General features: G+C 37.0%; 1 protein-coding gene across 1 annotated transcript in view; it reads left to right on the top strand.

Annotated features, from left to right (window-relative positions):
* LOC111147958 (dynein axonemal heavy chain 6) overlaps window positions 1-14,996 on the top strand; it is a 247,580-nt gene that overhangs the window by 51,240 nt on the left and 181,344 nt on the right. Inside the window, exons 13-17 of the mRNA XM_022504259.1 lie at window positions 544-696; window positions 3,561-3,812; window positions 7,243-7,371; window positions 10,202-10,315; window positions 10,813-10,956. Of these exons, the coding sequence (XP_022359967.1) occupies window positions 544-696; window positions 3,561-3,812; window positions 7,243-7,371; window positions 10,202-10,315; window positions 10,813-10,956 (792 nt within the window). The remainder of the gene's footprint in view (window positions 1-543; window positions 697-3,560; window positions 3,813-7,242; window positions 7,372-10,201; window positions 10,316-10,812; window positions 10,957-14,996) is intronic.

Below are 14,996 nucleotides of genomic sequence, written 5' to 3' on the forward strand. Positions count from 1 at the left end.
ATGCTAGTAGACTTATGATCCTGAGATCCAGTTAAGTTCATCATTTCCCGCTCTGAAACTCCCTAAAGATCTGATCATATTTTAGTGAGTGGTAGAGCTGAGGACATTTGTACGGATCCTGCAATAACTTTCATGTCTTCCTTTAGAGCCAGAGTATATGTGTAATGTTCTCGAATACCTTGAGCATACCTTGAGCAAGACAATGGTGTAAAGCAGGGGTTGGCAGGCTATAGCCCACAGGGCGAATCCAGTCTGTCACCTGTATTGTACATATTACCATGACAATTTGCTTTTGTATTGCCTATGGTTGCTTTCTCACTACAAGAGCAGAGATGAGTACTTGTGACACAGACTGTATGTCCTGCAAATCTAAAATATTCACGATCCTGCCCTTATGGAAAACCTCTGCTGACCCCAACTGTAGATGACAGGAGACAGAGCCAATACCTGCTGATTTAACATTTAATTAGGATTTATTTTAAATATTTAATAAAGTGAAAATACTTAAATAGTTATGATTCACATTTTCTTTTTCTTCCCTAGGTGCTAAATTATATGCTTCCCCGTCAAAGCAAGAAAAAAGTAGATGCCATTATCTCTGAGGCACAAGATGCAGAGTATAAACTTGAATTTGTTCCAACTACCACCATAGAGTATGTTAACAGCTTAGTATTTCTTGATGAAATTCAGGAAAGGGTGAGTTGATTTTCATATAACTGATTTTTATATAACTCAATATTCCAGACCTTGTGGTAGATGAGGAAGACAAATAAGAGAAGTTGAGGGACTGAAGGTCAATAAACAGTATTCGAAGTATCAGAAATGCTTTCAGACTGTGTAAGTGATTGCCCTACCTTGCAGCAATAATGTGAGCTCACATTAATCAAACTCTTACTACTAGTCAGGAGTTATACTAAATTTTTTTATATATGTTACATTTTTTTTTTAAAGATTTTATTTATTTGTCAGAGAGAGAGGGAAAGAGAGCAAGCACAGGCAGACAGAAAGGCAGGCAGAGGCAGAGGGAGAAGCAGGCTCCCCGCCGAGCAAGGAGCCCGATGTGGGAATCGATCCCAGGACGCTAGGATCATGACCTGAGCCGAAGGCAGTTGCCCAACCAACTGAGCCACCCAGGCGTCCCTATATGTTACATTTTTAATCCTCGCAAAAACTTAAGAAGTGTAGGTAGTTTTTTCTCATTCCATAGGTGAGGAAACAGGGACTAAAAAAAAAAGTCGTGTTGCCCAAGATCATAAAGATTGTGTTCGAGCTAGAATTAAATTTTTGTCTCTGACTGCAAAGCCAATGCTGTTCGTCACAACTTATTGTAATTCTTATTTGTGATCAATGATCATAGAATTGTAATACAAGTCTTGACCCTTAACCCATATCTGCATAATAGTCAGGAACCTCACCGTTAGGAATGAGAGAAACTCAATTCAACTAGCTTCAATAGGTAGGGGGTATTGGGAGAGAACAGTCAACAGGGGGACTCTAATGACATGGGTGATGAGGTCAACGTGTTCTCTCTCTCTCTCACACACACACACACTCTCTCTCTCTCTCTCTCTCTCTCTCTCCTTTTTCTCCCTTATTTCTTTCTTTCCAGAAATTTGGTTTCCTCCTCACAGGGTGTTCCCTGTGGCAGGCAACCTAGCATTTAATTTCAGATGTCAGTTTTTTCATAAGCTTTTGTTCATACCAATTGGCATTTGAAATAGAGATAAATTTTTCTCTTAAATATCTGGAAATTAAAGATATGTTACAAATAAGAAATATAAGCTGAGTAAAATAAATCATTAATCACTGGCTAGTCTGTTATATATTAACAGAATTAACAGTAAAGGCTATTTTATGTGCATATAAAAGCAATCATCTTTTTGACATTTTTAAATTTGTTTTTTATTGAAATATAGCTAAAACATGATGTTACATTAGTTTCTGGTGCACGACCTAGCAATTCGCTAACTTAAATATAACAATTTTATTTCTTGTTTCAAAAAAAAGCAACTTCACAAAAGGGCAGATGATTGTGGTTTTCCCTCAGGTTTCCCTACATATTATCATAGGAGTCTAAAGATGCCAAGTATTTGTTAGTAGGTGTGGTCATTAAGGCGCTTTGGACAAATAACTAAAGCTCACTTGAACTAGCTTAGGCCAAATGGGGACCTTATTTATGGATTCAGTAGTATTCCGAAGAACCCCACCTCTTCAACAAAAAAGTAAGTAGCCTTAAGTATTTAGCAGAACCAGGAATGAGGAGCCTGTAGGAAACCCAGGTAGTTCCTTTTCTCCATCTGTTCTTTCTGCATCTCTCTGAAGATCTACTCTACTTCTCTCCCTCTGCAGACAGACTGCTTCTGCTGCTTCATTCCTCAGCAGCAAATATGGCCAGCAGCAGCTCTCAGATTATGTACTGCAAGTCCAGGCAACCACCGAGAGAGATGCTCTCTCTCCCAATATTAATTCTAAATGTCTCATAAATGCATTCAGCCTCCCCACCCCCATGCTGTTGTATAAACTATGACAGGAAGGTAGGATCATGTTGCAGAGGGAGGACTGGTCTTACTCTAGTTCCAGAAGGAGATGTCAGGCAGAAAAGTCAGACAGTTTCCCATCTCCATGAGGTTATCTGTGCATTTCTGGGTGTTGTGTTGGGGAAGCAGTTTCCCTTAGGGAGATGTTCTCCACACATGAACACATGAACAACTTTTCTTTGGAACCTCATCTATTCACTCAGAAAATTTAGTGAACAGCCACTTGCAGGGTACAAGGGTTATGACAATGAGTACACCTGCCTTCAGGGAGCTCCGAGTCCATAATGAAAACAGATAATTATTATGTAATGTGTATAGGTACAAGGTGCTGTTGTAGGAATTGGGGGGTTGTGGTCATTTTTGGCTTTGATGATGGGGTTTGGGTCAGGTTGTGTGCACATGGCTGCTCCCTCCATAGCCATGTGGCAGAGTGAAAGAGAGGAGGGTTCCCCCAAAACTGGAAAGTCCCTTCCCAGAAAATTAGGAAAGGCACTGTCCGCTGAAGTAGGACATCAAAGTGAAGATGTTTAGTAGTCTGTTGAAGATAGTAAAAGGATTTATTAAAGGAGAGTAGGGAACATGCAGCCAGAATCATGGACCGTGCACACCTCAGGGGCTGCCCGGGGACAATCCCTGCTCAGCACGCATGCCTAGAAGCTCAGATACTGTAACTGAGCACCCTCATGGTACATTTTGTCCCTAAAAACCAAATACTGGTATTGTTTGATGCTACTAGACACCAAAAGAGAGAGAGAAGAGAACAGTAAACTTTTTAAGAGTCCTACTAACTGTGCTCAGCTCTGAACAACTTACCTCCTGAACCTGATTATCTTTCTGTAGCAACAACTGTCTATCACCCAGCAGGCTTCAGCCAGGGGCAGCGTACCGTTAAGCACCCTCCTCTTGCACTGATTATGAACATGTGCTGTTCACGGTGCACAGCGACAGTCTCCTAGTAGACACAACTGAAAGGGAATAACCGGACTTTGATATATTTAACCAGCAACCAATGTTTCTATTTAGATCGAAAGCCTTGAAGATGAAGGGAATGTAGTGATCCAGATGTACAAGCTCATTGAACAATATCAGGTCCCTACACCTCCGGAAGACTTCGCTGTTTTTGCTACCATGAAGCCGTCCATTGTTGCAGTTCGGAATGCCATCGATAAATCTGTGGGTGACCGAGAAACAATGATTAAGCAATTTTCTCACCATTTGGGTAGAGATCTTGAAGACCTAACCAATGAAGTGAATGAAGTAAAGCTACAAGCACAGGTAAGCTAAAGCAGGATTTTTAAAAAAAATCTGTATAAAATTGGACTATTATATTTTAATTAAACGGATTTAGGATTTAGGATTTAGGATCATAGTTCATTTTAATCTGACTAAAGTTCTATTTTTTGTTTGTTTTTTTAAATTTTTATTATTTATTTATTTTTTAAAAATAATTTTTTAATTTTTTAATAAACATACAATGTATTATTAGTCCCAGGGGTACAGGTCTGTGAATCACCAGGTTTACACACTTCACAGCACCCACCATAGCACATACCCTCCCCAATGTCCATAACCCCACCACCCTCTCCCTACCTCCCTCCCCTGACAACCCTCAGTTTGTTTTGTGAGATTAAGAGTCTCCTATGGTTTGTCTCCCTCCCAATCCCATCTTGTTTCATTTATTCTTTTTGTACCTCCCAAATCCCCCACATTGCATCTCCACTTCCTCATATCAGGGAGATCATATGATAGTTGTCTTTCTCCAATTGATTAAGTTCTATTTTTGTGGTTTTCATTCTAATCAATTAACAGTGTCTTTGAGCTGCTATTTAAAACTGAACATGTTTCTGAACCTCTGAGTACTGAATAAATTCCAGACTATTGCAAGTAAAGCATATGTAATATTTTCTTTCTCCTGACTTGAATTTATTATTTTGAAATGAGTGCTTTTATAACTTTCTAACATATGTTGTAGTTATTGCCACAGTTTAAAAATTTGCATAGGTACATATTAGGAAATTCCCATTTAGGAGGAAGCAGAGTATACATTGATAAATGACAATGAAGAGTATTTGGTTAACTGGCAGCAATTTTACTATACAAAAGGTACAAGGGAAATTTTTAAAGAATTTAGCAGAGATAGCTGTGTGATTCTTAATAGAAGCATACATGAAAATATAATTTTGTTATGATCTATTTTACTATTATTAACTAAATCTGATCACAGAAGTATAAAACCATATAAAGTCATAATCAATTCAAGAAAATTTCAATATCCATCAGCAGGGAATGAATAAAATGTGTTAGGGTACATTTGCTCAAAGGAATACAATGAAGACATTAAAGATTACAATATATGTTTATGCATATTGACATGGAAGCATACAAGTAGCTAGCATTTATTGTGCACTTACTATGTGTCAAGTACTGTTCTGAGGACCTTGTATTGTTTTTATTTCTATATTGAGATATTTTTGTATTTTTCACCAGAAAAAACTGTACATACTATAATAACTTTTCATGAATTACCTTAAAATGAACACACCCAAATATCCATTATTCATATCAAAAACTACAATGTTACTGGTGCCTTTAGGATTCCCTCAAATCACTAGCCTTTTCTTCCTCCCCAAAGGAAGCCACTACCCTGAATTCTAATGCTATAAATCAGTTTGGCTTGTTTATGAACTTCAATTAAATAGAATCATAAGTATGCCCTTTATTTGATTTTGTTACATTCCTGAGATTCACCCATAATGCTGTGAGTGGAAGTGGTTTATCCAACTTTGTTGCAATACAGTATTTCATTGTATGACACAATTTAATTATTCTATGGCTGATGGATTTTGGGGTTGTTTACAGTTTTTAACAATGATAAATAATGCTTCTTGGAACATTCTTATATATGTTTGCATGTTTTAACTCATTTAATTCTCGGAACACCAATAAGGTTTTATTATTCATTTTTATAGAGAAGGAAACAAAGGGACAAGGAGGTAAAGTAACACAGCATCACACAAATAATAGATGGAGGAACCAGGATTCAAGCTTAGGCAGTCTGCTTCCAGTGGTTGATAATCTGACTGCTGTTGGCTATATACATGTATGAGGATTGCTAGAGAGAGCAAAAGTGCTGGCAAGTGCTTCATGTAAAAAGCATGATGCACAAACACAAAAATGACAGTAGAGGTTCTCTCCAGCAAGTGCTTCCTCCATAGTGGGTTTGAAATGAATTTATTATCACACTTGAACAAAGAACTGCAACCTTAATATTTCTATAAATAATACCATCTTGTTGTCAAGACCTCTACTGCTGATGATGGAGGGAGTTGGAAAAACAAAACAAAACACCTCAGTGTGACAAGTGATGATAACACAATTTATTTCAGTTTGAAATGTCTATTTCATTCTAGCTTGATCTCTTTCTTTTTTTTTAAGATTTTATTTATTTATTTGACAGACAGATCACAGGTAGGCGGAGAGGCAGGTAGAGAGAGATAGGGAGGCAGGCTCCCTGCTGAGCAGAGTGGGATGCGGGGTTTGATCCCAGGACCCTGGGATCATGACCTGAGCCGAAGGCAGAGGCTTTAACCAACTGAGTCAGCCAGGTGCCCCAGCTTGATCTCTTTCTGATAGATTTTAATTCAATTCAGAATGCCTATTGGGCATTTCTTCATCTCTGCCACCATCATCTCCGTGACCTCTTGCCCCATAAGTGGAAATCTGCATTTCTTTCTGGTGGATGGAGGGAAAGGGCATCCAGTCCTCTTACTGTCCCCTGGACCATAGGACTTCTAGTGCATTGGCTGGGCTGGGCCTGGTTGTCCCAAGCAGCTGATAGCTGAGGGTCCTTCTTGATTCTTTGGGTACCATGTTGGGCCCTGCTACTGTAATCCATCATTTCTGCCATAGTCTACAGTCTCAAGTGACCTGTGGCCTCCTCATCCTGACCTCAGACTCCCTCTAGTCCTCCAGTACTTGCAGCAGTTCCCATTGCCAGAATCAAGACACATGAGAACTTCATGATCCACCAAGTGCCACACCAAACCATGAAGGCCCTTCTCCCTAGACACTTCCTTTAGCTTTTTCTAGAACATATTGCCATTTTGAATACAGTACCATGATGAATCAGAGATTATCCTCCCAAGCTATGGTCATAATAGTTCTCAGATTCTTCCAATTTCTCAGATTCTTCCAAACCTAGTCAGGTGTTCCTTCTTTGCTCCTGAACCTTTCCATTCCCATTCACTGGGTAGGGTTTCAACCTCAACAGGTCAGCCAGAAAAACTGATGTCTGACTACTTATTCTTTATCTCCTCTGTTCCACCTCTCAGAAATCAAAATGTACAATGGGAATTTCCCTTATATCATGTCCTCTTCCTTCTCTTCCCTCTTGCATGCTCCTCTCCTTACCTGAAGTCATGCTGGTTGAGGAAGTGTAGGGAATGAAAGTAGATGGGAGGAAATATGTTAGGTACTATTTGAAAACAATGTTATCCCCATGACACTTCTTTATTTATTTCTATACTTTTTTATAAGGTACATCTATTGCTTTAAAATGCAGAAAAGCAACCATTTTAACATTTTCTAGAAATCAGAATGAAAAGAAAATTTGAAAAATATTTTTAAAAACTGTTTATGAATTCATTCAATTTAATGGTCAACATCAAAAAGTAGGAATGACTAATCAATTATCTTAATTTTACAGGATCCACAGATTTTGGATATTACTGCTGACCAGGACAAAATAAAGCTCATGTTGAATGAGCTGCAGGTAGTTCTAGATGATCTTCAAAAACGTGCGTTTCAGTATAAATCCTATCAGAAGAATTTTAAGGTAAGGACAGCTCTACACGTCTGTTTTTTAAAACAGATACATAGAAAAAAAAAACATGCATAGAAATGGCATTGATGCACCACCACCCTCAACAATGTGACCCTAACCTTCAGTGTTTGGACACCTATGTGCTAGTCATTGTGCCAGAAGAGTCTGAAATACAAATATGTTGTATTCTCTGCTTTTGAACTGTTTAAAGATTAGTACTCATGAGAGACAAAATGTCTTTCTTAATAAAAATTAATGATGAATTGTAGGTAAACCCTCAGACCAGGAACTGTATTTTCTATGTTAAAATATGTAGGTGGATTGTTTAACGTGGTCAGTTAAAACCCGTCCAGTCTTTCTTAAGTAATACTCAAGCTTCTTTTACATTTCTGTGTGTTATGATTCCATGAATATTGTCCTGGTTTGATGTCCTAATTTGGTGAAAGAAGAGAATTTGGCTAAGCCAGGGGATAGATGGATTCCAAAAAAAGGCAGGTTTCAAAGGCTAAACAATATGCCTCAAAAAAAAAAAAAAAAAAAAAAAAAGAAGAGAAATGACTAAGAGTTTTAGGTGCTCTGAATAGTTATTAAAGAGATCAAAAAGAAAAGAGAATAGGAAAAAAGAGATTCCTAGGGTCAAACCCAGGGAGCCACCAGCAATGAGAGGTTTTGTTAGATTCTCCAGCAGTCTTGGAGGAGTGCCTGGACCTCACATGGGAATGTACATATTTATTCCTGAGCCCCAAATGGATGGCTAGAAAGTGATCTGCGGAGCTTTCCCCTCCAGATCCCAGGGCTTGGTGCAGGCAATCTGCAAAATAATGAGTGTGACTCTAGATGATGTCACTGGTGCAGTACTTGAGGTTTGTACATTGGAGGACTGGGGTTCAAAGTTGTTCGCAGGCTGAGTTAACTGACCTACAAAACAGGATAGTGTGTAGTAGGAAGTAAGGTATTGAGGAAACACAGCTTGATAAAAAGTTATAACTAACAGGTGGACACTTCTTGGGTCAGAAAGGATAGCACTGCTTGAGCCAGAGCCTGAAAAAAAAAGTATGTCCCCTTCTTTCCACACTCTGTATCCATACTTGAATAACTCTTCTTTCATGATCACCTCAGGTGTACCCTTCCTTCTTCAGCTCTTAATCATTTGGGAGATAGGAATGAAGACCTAACTGGCCTAATTACTTCTTATTCTTGAGGAGGACAAGGTTAGATCCCTAATGTCAGGGTGATGCTGATCTCATAAAATGACTTTGGTAGTATTCACACCTCTTCAATTTTGGGGGGAAAAGCTTGAGAAAGATTGGCATTAATTCTTCTTTAAATGTTTGGTAGAATTCACCAGTAAAGCCATCTGCTCCTGGAGCCATCTACTTTTGGACTTCTCTGTGTTGGGAGGTTTTGATTATTGGTTCAATCTCTTTATTCATTATTGGTCTATTTAGATTTTCTATTTCTTCCTGATTCAGTCTTGGTAAGTTATATGTTTCTAGGAATTTATCCATTTCTTTTAAGCAATATAATTTAATTGTTGGCGTATAACTATTATTCATAGTAGTCTCTTACAATCCTTTTTATTTCTATGGTGTAAAGTTTACTCTGATTTTATTTGTTTAAGTCTTCTCTTTTTTTTCTCTATCTGGCTAAATGTTTGTCTATTTTGTTCAACTTTTTTGGAAAACCAGTTCTTAATTTCATTGATCTTTTCTATTTTTCTGGTCTCTATTTAATTTATTTCCACTCTGATCTTTATTTCCTTCCTTCTGCTAATTTTAAGCTTAGTTTGTCCCTTTTCAAGTTCTTTAATGTGTAAAATGGTTTGACATCTTTCTACTTTTTTTCTACATATGTATTTATCACTATAAACATCCCTTTCAGAACTGCTTTTACAGCATCCCATAGGTTTTGGCATGATGGGTTTTCATTTGTTTCAAGTTTTTTTTTTTTTTTTAATTTCCCTTTGATTTCCCCTTTAACCCACTGGTTGTTCAGGAGTGGGCTGTTCAGTTTCCACATGCTTGTAAATTTTCTAGCTCTCATCTTGAGAGATTTCTAGTTTCAAGCCATTCTGATTGAAAAAGATACTTGGTATATTTTTAATCTTAAATTTGCTAAGACTTGTTTTGTAGCCTATCATATGATCTATCCTAAGGAATGTCCTGTGTCACTTGGAAAGAATGTGTATTCAGCTGCTGTTGGATGGAATGTTCAAAGCCCTGGCTTATCACAGGGCTCACAGTTCCTGTGCAAACAACCCCCCTGGGGGTGTGTTCACTTCTAAGACAAGGCAGTTTTAAAACGCTTCTATGAAAATAGCTTCTTCAGATTTTCTTGCAGTCTTTCTCTCTACAGGGTTCATATACAGCCCAGGGGGTTAGAAAGAGGTAGAAACGAGGCTGTTCTTTCCACATTAAATCTCCCGTCCCCTCCACAAGCTACTGCACAGACATCTCCCTCTTCTGTCATCTAGTAATACATGCCCCAAAGGAAATGAGTACCTCTAAAACCTCATTTATTTTCCTAAAAAAGGCCAGGCATGTATGATCCAACTTGAAGAAGAATGCCCATGGTACTCATCATATTTATGTCTTTACTGAACATTTAAGTTCTAAGGAAATATAAAGAGTTATATCTTACCGCTCAAGTGGATATTTGAATACACATAGGGTTTATGATTTATTTTTTTCAATTGTTTCTATCTCTGCTTTTACTTCCCTATTTAGGACCCACCCATATTCCGCTAAGCAGTCACTGTATCAAGAATTACTGATAGGAGGATAACATAACATCTTTATATCTGAAAACTAAATAGTGTGTTTTGGTTTTTGTATTTTTAAAGGTAGAAGTATCAAAGTTTGAAGCTCTGGAAGAAGTTAGTGCTGAATTGAAGCTCAAACAATTGCTTTGGGATTCTTTATCTGAATGGGATAAACTCCAACAAAAATGGTTAAAGGTAAAATAAAACAAAACAAAATTTAAAAAACTCTCAATCCTGAAATAATTTTTTATTAATTAAACTTAATATCCTAATAATAAGAATTATTTTTAACAATCTGGAGTAGTCTTAGTTCAGTAAAATATGCAATGTCAGAGAGGTTACTGCCTATGTTCTCGTCTAGAATTCTGATGGATTCCTGTCTCACATTGAGGTCTTTCATCCATTTTGAGTTTATCTTACTATATGGTGTAAGAGAATGGTCAAGTTTCATTCTTCTGTACATAGCTGTCCAATTTTCCCAGCACCATTTATTGAAGAGACTGTCTTTTTTCCACTGGATATTTTTTCCTGCCTTGTCCAAGACTATTTGACCATAGAGTTGAGGGCCCATATCTGGGCTCTCTATTCTGTTCCATTGGTCTTGAAACAATTTAACTACTGGAAAATCTGAGTAAAGTAAAATATTTTACTTTTATCATATGCCTAAATTTTTTTCTTTCTAATTTTTATAGTCCAAGTTTGACTGCCTGGATCCAGAATTCCTAAATAGTCAAGTTTCTAAATATGCCAAATTTGTGACTCAATTGGAAAAAGGCTTGCCACCCAACAGTGTAGTTCCCCAGCTAAAGCATAAGGTGGAAAAAATGAAAGAAAAGGTAAGTTCGGTAGAAATTATTTCAGAAACTCAAGGTCAGTCCATTAGGACTTGATGCTAATGAGACTAAAGTCAGGAATTCTTCCCTGTTCAAATTACTCAGCTCTGCAGAGAGAAAAGAAAGAACAGGCAAATTCAGTTTTTTCAGAGGCAGATTGCATCCCTATCTTCAACTAGCCAAAACATGCAATTGAATACCTTGGTTCAAGGAGCATTCAGAATAAGAGTTTCCCAAGTGGTAGGGAGCAAGTGAAGGAATGAGTTGTAGGTATGCTAAGATACTGATCCACTCAGACCTCAGACAGCCAAATGAGGCTAGTGCAGCCGTGTCCATTTATATCACTGTACCTACTAAATATACCATTTTCCAGATGTGTATGACGTGACGACGGTTGGGAAGTCCAGCAGTGGGTGTGTGAGGCTGACCCCTTGAAACCTATCACTGCTGAACCAGTACTTGAAATGGGAATGAAAAGTATTATGATTTTATCCTTTTAAGCAGTTTTAGATTTTTTAAAAGATGAAATAAAGGAAGATGAAATAAAAGAAGACATGGGTAGGAAAAGTAAGCAAAACTTTAGGCACAACAAGAAGAACGTTTTTGGAGTTTCTCCCTCTTTAGTTTTACAATATCTAGTCAAAACACTTCCCCAAAGTTTCTTATGTCAGCCTCTTTCTTCTTTATTCGCCCTTCATGTGGTTATAGCATATGATTGTAAACAAATTTATTTGTCGCAGTCTTTGTTCATCTTGTATTCCTTCAGAGTTCTGGCTGATTTTTTAAAAAATAATTGCATGTAGTAAAAGTCACTTTTTGTAGTATATGGTTCTCTGGGTTTTTACAAAGGGGTAGAGTCATATATAAAACACACCAGTACCATACGGAATACTTCCATCACCCTCAAATTCCCATATACTGTTCTTCGTAGTCAGCCAACTCCAGGCAACAGCTGGCCTGTTTTCTATCTCTAAAGTTCTTCATTTTATATATGATATAAATAGGATTATACAATATGTAGCCCTTTGGGTCTGGCACTGTTAACCTAGAAAAATGCATTTAAAATACATCCAGGTGCTTCTTTTCAGAATATATAACATACTCTTCTAACTCAAAAATAGGAAGAGAAGTAATCCTTTAAAATGGGCAAAGGATTTGAACAGATATGTCCCCAAAGAAGATATGTGAAAAGGCTGAATGTCATTAGCCTTCAGGGAAATGCAAATCAAAGCTACAATGATCTACCAGTCCACACCCACCGCAATGGCTATGCTCAAAAGGATAGATTATGTAATAAGTGTCAGTAAGGATCTGGAGCAATTGGAACCCTCATATGTTGCTGGTGGGATTATAAGTGATATAGCTTCTTTGGAAATCAGTTTGGCAGTTTCTCAAAAGGAATTCCACTCCTAGACATTTATATAAGAGAATTGAAAACATGTTTACACAAACACTTGTAATGTTCACAGCATCATTCATAATAGCCAAGAGTGGAAAAAACCCAAATGTCCATCAAGTAATGAATAAATCAACAAAATATATTATATCTATACAATGGAATATTATTCAGCAATAAAAAGGAATGAAGTTTTGATACATGCTACAGCATAGATGAAACTTGAAAATGTTATACTAGGTGAAAGAAGACAAACACCAAAAGACTACATAGCATATGGTGTCATAGATATGAAATGTCTAGAATAGAGAAATCAATAGGGAGAGAAAGGAAATTAGTCATTACCAGGCACTGTGGAGGAGAAAAATTGGGTGATGAAAGCTAATGGGTATGGGGTTTCCTTTTGGGGTCATTAGTTAGTTATAGATAATTCACAGTGACAGTTCTAAAATTAGATAGTGGTGATAGTTGCACATCTCTGTGAATTGGAATATTTGGAAAAAAAGCTTCTTACAAAACAGATGAACATAGGGGAGGGGCAGAAAAAATAAGACAAAATCAGAGAGGGAGACAAACCATAAGGGACTCTTAACTATAGGGAACAAACTGAGACTTGCTGGAGGGGAGGAAGGAGGGGATGGGGTAGCTGGGTGATGGGCATTAAAGAGGGCACGTGATATAACGAGCACTGGGTGTTATATGCAACTGATGAATCACTAAACTCTACCTCTGAAAGTAATAATATACTATATGTTAATTGAGTTGAAATACAAAATTTAAAAAAATTCTTCCATGTTGTTAGGTGAATTAATAGTTTGTTGATTTTTATTGCTGAGTAATAATTATATTATATAGATTATCATCATTGGTTTTTCCATTCACCTGTTGAAAGAAATTATTAACAAGATGGTATCAACAGTCATGTGCAGTTTTTTGAGTGAACACGAGTTTTTAATTCACTCTGGTGGAGAACTAGGAGTGGAATTACTAAGTGGCATGGGAAGTGTATGTTTATAAGAAACTCGCCTAACTGTTTTTCAAAGGACTGTAACATTTTGCCTTCCCATGGGCAATGTGTGAGAATTCTAGCTGTTCCTTATCCTCCCCAGCACTTGCTATTGGTTGGGAGGTTTTTGTGTGGTTTGGTTTGGTTTTCATTTTAGTCACTCCAGTAAATGTATAGAAGTATCTCCTGGCCGTCGCATTTGCATTTTTCCAGTGACTAATCATGTGGAGAGTAATTTAAATGTCTTTTTTCCATTCTTTTAACTTCTTTGGTGAAATGTCTGTGTGGCTCTTTGCCCAATTTTTAATTGGGTTGCTTGTTTCGTTATTATTGCATTTTAAGAGTTCTTTTTGTAATCTGGATCCAACTCCTTTTTCAAATATGTAACCTGAAAATATTTTTTCCCAGTTAGTGGCTTGTCTCTTCAGCCCCTTACCAGGGACTCTCAGAGTGCAAGTGGTTTTAATTTGAATAACGTTCAATTTATATTCTTTGCTTTTATGGACTATCTTTATAGTATAGTATCTAAAAATGTCTTGCTAAACTTAAGGGTCACACAGATTTTCTCCTGTATTTTCCTTTAGAAGTTTTATAGTTTTACTTTTCTTACATTTTTTAGGATTTATTTGAGTTATTTTGCATAAAATATGAGATGTGTCAAGGTGTACAATTTTCACATATGGATGTCCACTCCATCCAACACCATTATTTGAAAAGATTACCCTTTCTCCATTGAACTGCCCTTGGACCTTTGCTATAAGTCAGCTGACTACCTTTTTTAATCTATTTCTGGACTCTATTCTATTTTGTTGTTCTGTGAGTCTACTCTTTCACCAATGCTATACTGTTTTGATAACTAGAGTAAGTCTTGAAATCAGGTAGGTGTAAGTCCTCCAGATTTGTTCTTCTTTTTCACGTTTTGTCCATTCGAATTCCTTTACCCTTCCATAGAAATCTTAGAATTAAATTGTCAATATGTATAAAAAATTGCCAGGAAATTTTGAAAGATTGTGTTGAATGTATAGATCAATTTGAAGAGAACTGACATCTTAGCCAGAGGGAATTTTGTAGTGTCTTATCAGCATATCTCTTAATTTAGTTGTCTTCCTTTATTTTTTTCATTGAAGTTTGCTGTTTCAATATACAGATTCTGCATGTATTTTGTTAGTTTTATAATTAAATATTTTTTATTATCCTATATAGTATTTTGGGGCCTTTAAAAAGATTTATTTATTTATTTATTTATTTGTCAGAGAGAGAGAGAGAGAGAGCGAGCAAGCATGCAAGAAGCAGGCTCCCTGTAAGGAGCCCAATGTGGGACTCGATCCCAGGGCTCTGGGATCATGACCTGAGCTGAAGGCAGACGCTCAACCAATTGGACCACCCAGGCGTCCCAGTAATATTGTTTTTAATTCCAAATTTCAATTGTTCGTTGCTGCTATATAGCAGAATACTATTGAATACTTGACCTTTGTATATTGATCTTATGTCCTGTGATCTTACTGAATTCATTTTTTAATTTTAGAGGCTTCCTTTTGTACATTAAAATGAGTTGGGAAGGGTTCCTTCCTCTTCTGTTTTCTTGGAGGAAATAGTATAGAGTTAATATTATTTCTTCTTTAAGTGTTTAGTAGAATTCAC

Source organism: Enhydra lutris, unplaced genomic scaffold, assembly GCF_002288905.1.
Source record: "Enhydra lutris kenyoni isolate GAN:26980312 unplaced genomic scaffold, ASM228890v2 scaffoldscaffold18, whole genome shotgun sequence".
NCBI lineage: Eukaryota > Metazoa > Chordata > Mammalia > Carnivora > Mustelidae > Enhydra > Enhydra lutris.